The 9,123-nt window shown below is 46.9% G+C and overlaps 1 protein-coding gene across 5 annotated transcripts in view; it reads left to right on the forward strand.

Moving 5' to 3' along the window:
• The window catches only part of C11H6orf89 (chromosome 11 C6orf89 homolog), a 28,904-nt gene extending 22,037 nt beyond the window's left edge, over positions 1–6,867 (forward strand). For all 5 annotated transcript variants that reach the window (XM_030870885.2, XM_030870887.2, XM_030870886.2 and 2 more), the window contains 2 exons: positions 2,716–2,839; positions 5,711–6,867. In XM_030870885.2, coding sequence (XP_030726745.1) covers positions 2,716–2,839; positions 5,711–5,805 — 219 coding nt within the window. In that variant the 3' untranslated portion in view covers positions 5,806–6,867. The remainder of the gene's footprint in view (positions 1–2,715; positions 2,840–5,710) is intronic.
• Positions 6,868–9,123: the final 2,256 nt, after the last annotated feature.

Here is a 9,123-nt window from a genome sequence, read left to right on the forward strand (position 1 = left end):
CAACAGACCTGACTTTTTACTGAAGACACACTTACAGAAAGTCTAGTTACCTTGCAGATGTATTTCCTGCCCTTAACACCTGGGGGCAAGTTACTTTTCTATATTAAAGGAAGTAAAATCCTAAAATTTGAAGGGTCCTGAGCATCCCGTTAGTCTGACTTCCCTACCTCCAAGTAGAAAGCAGGCAGACTATGAATGAATAGTATGTAAATGAATAGTCCAGCTTACTCATTTTATAGAGAAGGAAACTAAGCCCCAGAGAGAGTGTCATTTGCCCAAGAACACAGCAAGTTAATAAGAGGTCTCTCCTCACCCTCCACTCCCAGGTTGGCTTTCCCCAGAAAAAAACAAATGAGAAACTTCAGATAGAGAACCGGGAAAGCAAAAAGCTTGGGAGCATGGAGAGGTTTGGGAACAAAAAGGCTGACAAGCCTGTGCCTGAGGCAGGCAGCCCAGTGTGTGTGGTAGTGGTTCTCATCTCAGTCCGTGGCCAAGTACCCAGAGCCCACATTTACCGTCTCTGGGGCCAGCGGACTGGGCATAGCTGTTCTGTGTTTGTGTCTGTTTACTTTTCTCTGAATTGCTCTTTTTTTGAGTCTCATTCCTGAAGAAGGTTTTTGAGCCTGGATTGGTTTGGAATAATTAAAAGGATGAATTTTCCTTTATTAAAAAATTAAATTTGCTGAACTGTGACCCTACCAACTCTGGGTTGTGTCTTTAACCTCCTGACACTATTGTTTGGCTCCAATTTGCTGAATCGTGTTAAAGGAATTTCAAAGCCTTTAAAAACAATCCTTCCATCTAGAAGTAAGAACTTCTGTCTGCCAGCTGTAGGGTGGAGGTGCTGGGCTGTTGCCTCAGATTTTAAAGAAGTTTATCCTGCTGTTTTCGGCTAGAACTCGGGGCCCTAGTATGATTTCATCTTCATAATTATGATATAATTCTGGGTGAGGGCCTTGATCTTTATCTTGGGTTTTCCCACTTGAACCTTAAGTTAATTTCACCAGTCTGCTTAACAGGGACACCAAGGAGCCCAGCCAAAGGGTTAAATACACAGTTACACAGACTGTCAGAGTCATCTTGTTGCAGTTCTCAAGGATGTTTTGGGAAGGGGAGTGGCCCAAATAGTCAAAAATCCTGAGAGTCTGATTTCTTAGAGCATCTGTTCCCCACCCTGGCCCAGGCTGTCCTTCCTCCACAGCCTTGTTACTCCTCCCTTGGTCCACATCCCTGTGCCCTGGACCCTGGTAAAGTCACATGTCTGTGGGCCCAGAATTCAAGAGGAAGCCTTGGGATAGAAGATAAGCAGTGGGGGCTGATTGTTGAGAGGCCCTGGGGGAAGGGGTGAGGGGCTCCAAGGCCCACTTTACCCACCCCACGGTGTTGCCTAGGGCTGGCCCACTCCATCCCGTTGTCAGTTCCTCCTCATCCTGAATGTGGAGGAACATGGTCCCACCCCCCTCAGGCCTATATGAAACAGAGATACATCCACTTATTTTTGTCTTCTGGGATTTTTTCAAGACTGCATATGTCAGGGCTTCTGCCAGTGTTACTACCAGTTAGTCACAGGCCAGCTCAAGACACTAGTCCTCCTTCTGTCACTATAGCAGCAGTTGAAATGGCTCTAGCGTTTCCATGGACACAGAGTCATGGCCAGGGCCTGTGGGAGCAACCAAGAGACCAGGGTTGGGAAGCAGGAGAAGATAGGGCCACATCCCAAGGCTCTAGAGGACCCAAGCGGTGAAGGAAAAACCAGGATGTGGCCCAGGGAGTCAGACTTCTTACCCCTGCTTTATAAGGGCATATAAAGAGCTTCCCTAGAGGGCAGGGGCTGGGAGGAGGGGGAAGAGGGGAGGGAACGGGAGACGCTAGGGTTTTCTCTCACCATCTAGACAGGAAGAGAAGCCTGAGCAAGACCAACCTCTCCCTTTATCTCTACTCCCTGCCCCTCCCCAACCCCAGGGTTCACAGCTCTACCTGGTGCACAGCAGGTTGCACCTAATGCCTGTTGGTAGCAGTATTATGCCCTCAGGAGTGCAGTAGTTACCTGTGTAGGTGTATATCCTGTTATCTCCTTAGCTTTCAAAATCAGAGGCTGATCTTACTGTCATTAGTTTTTAATCAGTAGCAACATGTATCTGCTCACTTGAGTCTTGCCAAAAAGTATAAACTTGAACTTGCTGCTGTCAAAAGCCTAACAGTAAGTGATAATGTTCCATGGACCGTTGTCCGAAGGATATGCAAACTATCTATCTGGGTCAAACCAGACCCTCAGAAGATTGCCTATTTAGATCACCACGTGTTGGCCTCTGCTAGACTTTTGTTAAAATACAATTAGATACTTTGCCTTTGACCTACTTTGAAACTGTGGCTAGAAATAGTTGTGAATTATGAAGCTCGTGCCGTTTCTGCTACAGGGCTGTCATTGAGGATGCTGCCCACAAAACTACACGATGTCTCTTTAGGAAAAACCATAGAAGAAATCTTACCCTGGTCTCAGTACCAGGAGATGCCATACTTAGGAGGAACTAGTTTGTTTTTGTCTTTTGGACGTAACTGTGAATTGTGTTCTTGGTACTGTTTTCCTCTTTGCTTAGGCTGCGAGGAAGCTCAGAGCCATATGTGTAAGAGTTTTTGTGTATTACTGTCCCGTGCTCAGGGGTTTTATTTTGTTTTCCTTTCCTTCCTTTTCTTCCCCCATGTCTTTTCCTCCAGATGCATAGGATGCATGACCTGTTTACCATTGGCAGCGGCGAGGCCATGTTGCAACTCATCCCTCCCTTCCAGTGCCGAAGACATTGCCAGTCCATGGCGATGCCACTAGAGCCAGGGGATATTGGTAGGTGGAGCCTCCGGCGGGCAAGGTCACTGGAGGGTCTTTTTACTTTTTAACTCAAAAAACATTCTAAAAATTAAATATTGCCTTCACAAAGATTCATTAAGTAGAGTCAAAATAGCATTCTTTTATTAAAAAGGTCAATATTTATGCTTAGATGTAGTGAGAAAATGTAGCAGAGAGAAATGTATGCACATTTAGAATGTATGTGTCCATTGGCTTTATTTATTTATTTTTTTTGGCCACACCACGTGGCTTGTGGGATTTTAGTTCCCCGACCAGGGATCGAACCCAGTTCCTCAGCAGTGAGAGCATGGAGTCCTAACCACTGGACTGCCAGGGAATTCCCTCCATTGGCTTTAGAGATTTCAATTTAGAACGAATTATTATGGGGAGTATTTAGAGTGATCCTTTATTTTACGGATAAGGAGATTGAGATCCAGAGAGGAGAGGTGACCACCTCAAGGCCCCACCATCAGTTAGGCAAAGCATCAGTGTCAAGTGACTCCTTTCACTGAGTCAGGCCAGAGGAGGTACAGTTCAGATTTGAGGAAAGCCTTTCTGTGCCTATTTTGCTAATAAAATGATGCAGGCAGGATGTAAGGGCAGCAGCCACCCAAGGAAATACTGCCTTCCGTGTGTGTCCCACAGCCAGGTCACAGCCTCACAGTCATCACTCACCCTTGGCTCCATGATTTCCCAATGTGACTTGTTCTGTACCTGATATTCTAAAAATCCGTTCCAAAGAAACAGCCTTGAATCAACTGCTGTCAGTAGCTGTCAGTTTGACAGTGGAATTTCCTTGGCAGAAGCACATAAATCAGCAAGCATCACCATCATCCTCCTTGTTTTTCTTGCCTCACAAAACCTAGGGGAGCCCTGGAGTTCCTGGCAGAGCCCAGACTGGTTTTCCAGTTGATTTCTTTTAATTTTATCTATTCGGAAGACCCCAATCCCTAGAAACCTCTCATCTCATTTGGAGGTCGGATGCAGACTGCGAACTGCCAAACTTTAACCCAACCAAGTTACATAACTTTTATTTCCATTTAAAAATGAAAAAATAAAAATAATGCACAAATTAAGCATTAACCGATAATGGAGCACAGCTGGTCTGGCACTTGAGAATTACTGCGGAAAAGAGGATTCTTATGTGGAAATTATTCCAAAACCGTCTTCCTTTAGTGGAGTGATGCTGCACAAGTCTGTATGGCATTCTGGGTTTGGAGTGTGTAGTTGTGCTTGAAAAAGTTTCTGTCTTATGTTCTACAAACGCCTGACAGTTCAGACAGCTACAGAAACACTTGAGTTATCCAAATTCCATGTTTTCGGCTCCCACAAGCATCCAGAATGCCAATTATAGAATTAGGGAAAAAGAAAAAAAGATGGGTGAGTGGCAGTGATTCAAGAAGCTTTGCGCCACAAAGGCTGCTTTGGCTAGTCCAGAACAGCTTAAAATCCAGAGCCTGATGCTTGTTGTGCTGTTACCGGCAGACTGCTGACCAGAGGGGAAGGAGCCCTGTGGTCGGCAGTGTCCATGAAGGCCAGCACATGACAGGAACGTTGAGAACTAATGGAGACGGACCAGAGCAAGGGGAAGCGGGCAAGTCAGGAGAAGAGTGGAGGTGGAGAGGGCGGAGGAGGACAGTGGACACTTGAAGCAGCGGCAGAAATAGAAGCAGTGGCCGCAGCTGCCACAGTGAAAAATGAGGGCAAGAAAGCAGACCCTGACAGTGGAGGAGACTAATTTAGTGGCTGTAGGACAGGTGGCAGCTCCTGCACCTAAGAGACCCTTAAGAATAGCACTGTGACAAGCAGGTTCTGTGTTTTTTTGACAAAATAAGCATTATCCTGTGAAAGCGGAGGGGAAGGGGATCACCAGAAAACCTGTGACGGGCGGCGTTTTCAAGAATGACGTGGGTGTCAGTCGGGCATCAGAGGTTGATGCTGGTGAGCCCACACACCTGCCATGATGGTACAGTCACGGCTCGTAGTAACCTTTCTGGAGTCACCAAGTAGAGGGCACATCCGTTCAGCACTGTCAGTTTAAAGATGGGTGGTATATATCATTCTCTAGAAATGTTTCCATCAGGAAGTTATTGAAGTGTTAAAATTGTGTAACATTACCTTCCTAGCCTATTCCTGTCACTCAAATGATATAGGTCAGTGTTTCCTAATCGATTCTTCGGATCACTCATGACCCTAGGGGGCAAACAGGAGCCCCTTGGAAAGACCCTTGGCAAATAGGGCTCTTGAGTCATTGACTTTGGGAAATGCCTGTCTTGTTGAAACATAGTATACATTAGTGTACAAAAGGCTCTGAGAAGCCTTGGAGAAATCCAGTGTTTTTCAAACTTACTTGACCAGGGAACCCTTTTTCCTTGGACTGTTTTATGGGATGCTACTGTCTGCAGAATACAATTTAGGAAATACTGGTTTGGGTTAATCTGGAAGTTCTGTAATGAGACCATATTATGTATAACCTCAGGAGAATTGGATAGGGGGTCCTGGCGCCCCTCAGAACCCGTTCTGTCTTCTTGCTGAAAAAAATGAGACCTGAGAATTGATGTCCCATATCAGCCTTATCTAGAGCATCCTGCTTTTGTAAACCTGCTGAATGGTGATTCACAATTACCCAGGTGAGGGCTGGTGATGAAGCACTTTGGTTCATAGTGGCTCCTATTGGCTGTCAGGTTACAGAGAGGACTGATAATAACTGGGGATACTTATGCCAGGAAGAGCTAAAAGACCTCCAGAGCAAGCATTGCCTCTGAGTCTGTAGGTGAGTCTGAGGGCAGCTCTGGTGGACCTGCCTTGCTCGTGCCCACGGGTAGGCCTGACATTCACATGCTTTCCTTGTTCGTGTCTCCCTTCAAGGCTATGCTGGCGCCACCCACTGGAAGGTCTACATTATAGCCAGAGGGGTCCAGCCTTTGGTCATTTGTGATGGAACCACCCTCTCAGAACTGTAGGAAACAGAACTAAAGGAACAGGTTTGAGAGCTGAAGACCGGATCGAAAGGGGGAAAATAAAAACAAAAAACGATGAAACCACTTTCCAGGGGTTGGTTGCCTGCCCTGTGCATGCGTGTGTGAGCCAGTTGTGTGCTGGAAGCAAAGGCCAGAGCCCAGCCCTCCCAACTCTTCCAGCCCAGTTGCTTGGCCAGGACCTTGCCAATACCCATCTGTGAGAGACTGGCCTCTTCCAGGCCTTTTGGCACCAAAGCCTTGAGGCTGCCCTTCAGGCAGGGAGCACGGTTGATACCTTCCCTCACTTGCATGACATGATCCCCTCTGCTGGCTCCCTGGCCACGAGAGGGCAGTCACCAGGTCCTGACTTTAGAGCCATCCTCTACCAGGTGGGCCTGCCTGTCCTCTCTTCCTGGTCACACCACCCTGTACTTTTTTTGGAAAGCCATGGATGATTAAAGAAGTCATTGCAGTTTCCCAAGCAGAATGGAATCTAGAACCAGTGAAAAAGGATCAAATAACCTCAAACTGCACTCAAGAAGTGCACTTCTTTCCCAGTGTCCATGGCTCTTGGAGTATCAGCGATGCCAGGTCGGAGTCTGATTGTAATTGAAATGGTAATTCCTAAGGTAGTTCTTGTCTCCATTCTATCAGTTCTTATGCCTCTCCCCTCCCTCCCCTTCTCCCTTGCCTATCTGGATGGCTTCTCAGAAGTTGGGCTCCTGGTCTCCCTCCCTTGGATGGGCCAGCGCCCTCTACTGCTGAGGCAGCACTGCTCTTGTCAACTATGTTGCTTTTACCAACTGTCTTCGGAGGGGGAGAGGGTGCCTCCCCGGGTTTGATCTTTAGGGTCCAACTTTCTGTAGGAAAGATGTTTTACAGACGTGTCAAGCTGATGTTGTAATGTGGTTGGGGAAGGAACTCCAGACCCAGAGTCTTGGCCAGCTGGGCGTACGACTGTGTGACCCTCTGTCTTGAAATGATTTCTCTCTCTGTACTGGGAGCCAAGGTGAGGTGTTTTTATTTTTTGTGAAATTATAAAATCATGTTCTTTTTTTTTTTTTTTTTTTTGCGGTACACGGGCCTCTCACTGTTGTGGCCTCTCCCATTGCAGAGCACAGGCTCCGACGCGCAGGCCCAGCAGCCATGGCTCACGGGCCCAGCCACTCCGCGGCATGTGGGATCTTCCCGGACCGGGGCACGAACCCGTGTCCCCTGCATCGGCAGGTGGACTCTCAACCACTGCGCCACCAGGGAAGCCCAAATCATGTTCTTTTGATTGGATGATTCACTGTGCTCATTGTTTTCCCCAAGTGCTTTTAGTGTGTCTTAAGTGTGTAAAGAAGGACACTCTTTTCTTGTTTCCTTTTTCCCTTTATTATTCCTTTATCGACTCTTAAAAATCTGGCTTCTGAAAATGCCATTGCCAAGTTGAAGAAAAAGCAAACCACACTGCAGCCCTGGTTCTGAACTGCAGAAATCAAACAGATACTGGAGGTGTCTGTGTCGAGTTACAGACCAGAGGCAGACAGTGGTGAGGGAAGAGGGTGGGTGTGACTCCTTATGGGGTCTTCATCCTTGCAGGCACCCCTGCACCTTGTCCCCAGGCCCTCTTTCTCTACACATCTCACGAGCAGCAGTGAGGATCGTCAGGTGCTTGAGTGGCCTGTGTGTGGGCTTGTAAAGGACATGGAGGGTTCGCAGAGTCCAGGGTGGAAAAGCTCAGAGCCTCCTCCATGGTCTTGAGTGAAACTAGGATGAATTGTACCTGAGGGAATTTTTCCTTAAAAGAATCAGGCCTTGTGTGAATTGATACAGGAAAAACAAAACTTTGTGTCCATATGAAAGTCACGCTGCTAAGCAGTTACAATTTAAGAGGTTTTAGATCAGAGAGATCATTTGGAGGCCAGCTTTGTGCAAGTTTTTTGAGCCTTTTCAGTGTCCTTACCCCTACTGCGTAAGGGGAAGGTTTATACCTAGACAAGTTCTTCAGAGGCCTCTCAGCGTTTTCCTTAAATTAGGTCCTCTGGGTTAACAAAAGACAGGGTTCCTTAGGAGCAAAGTAAGTGTTTTGTTGATGGAAATTTGTGTTTTTATGAATTACCCTGTGTTCCTTCCCCATTTTACTCCAGCCCTTTACACCTTAAATGTTCATAAAATACCTTCCTCAGCTCAAAACTGAAAAACCCTTGTATGTGTTGGTGTTCTGAGTCATCCTCTGGGAGGTCCCCTGAGCTGTCTACAGTTCAACAAAGAATGGTATGGCAGCAGATAAGTAGAGACTTTTTAAAATCATTTAAAAATCTGTCCAGTTCAGAATTGAATATAGATTTATGTTAGGGGAGAAGTTCTCCAAAGAGGTTTTCCACTTTTAATTACTGGATACTGAGAAGTAATTCACCTTTTTCTCAAGGTAATTCTGAAAAGCAGAATCTACCACTGACCAGTCAATGATCAATGGGTTGCCGGCCAATTCCTTTCTAGTTATCCAAGTCTTTGTGTGAGGGTGCCGCAGGATCTCCCCTGCTCACCTAGCTCTCAGCTCCTCCATTGAAGCAGCAAAAGTCCCTCCACGTTTCCCGGTGTGGGAAAAGGGTCATAAAGATGAGGAAACAGGGTCGGGGGGCTGGTGGGACTACATAACTCCCCATCTCTACCACCACAGTAAGAGCAAAACCGCAGAGCTTGCTTTAAACAGAGGGACTTGCTCTCATGAATTTGAGTTGTTTAGTAAGAGGTCACATGCGGTGACCTCCGCGCATGGGTTAGGTTCCCTTTCTTGTCAGTTCCCAGAGCAGAGGCTCGTGTCCCCAGATTTCAACTCTCAGGGGAGAAAGGCTGCTTTGGCACCAGTTTGAAGTATTATATCCAGGTGTCCTGAGGTCCCCAGGAGTCAGGTGTTGAACAGACTCTACACCTGTTCTGGCTTATGAAGAGAGGTAGAACTTATCCTCTCGCCACTCTCAATTTTTCAAGGAAAGGAGAGAGTGAAATAACTGGTTTATGAAAACAGAATCTGCCTCTTCGGCAAAATACAAAACGTCTATGCAGTGGACAAATTTGGGGTCATTTTCTGAGAGAAAGAAATAGTAACATTTGTCCAGTCCATTCCAGCTTGAGTGTCTCGAGGGGCTTCCCTGGTGGCACAGTGTTTTAGAATCCGCCTGCCAATGCAGGGGACATGGGTTCAAGCCCTGGTCTGGGAAGATTCCACATGCCGCAGAGCAGCTAAGCCCATGCGCCACAACTACTGAGCCCGTGCGCCACAACTACTGAGCCTGCGCGCCTAGAGCCCGTGCTCTGTAACAAAAGAAGCCACCG

The sequence above is a fragment of the Globicephala melas genome, chromosome 11, assembly GCF_963455315.2.
Source record: "Globicephala melas chromosome 11, mGloMel1.2, whole genome shotgun sequence".
In the NCBI taxonomy this organism is placed as follows: domain Eukaryota; kingdom Metazoa; phylum Chordata; class Mammalia; order Artiodactyla; family Delphinidae; genus Globicephala; species Globicephala melas.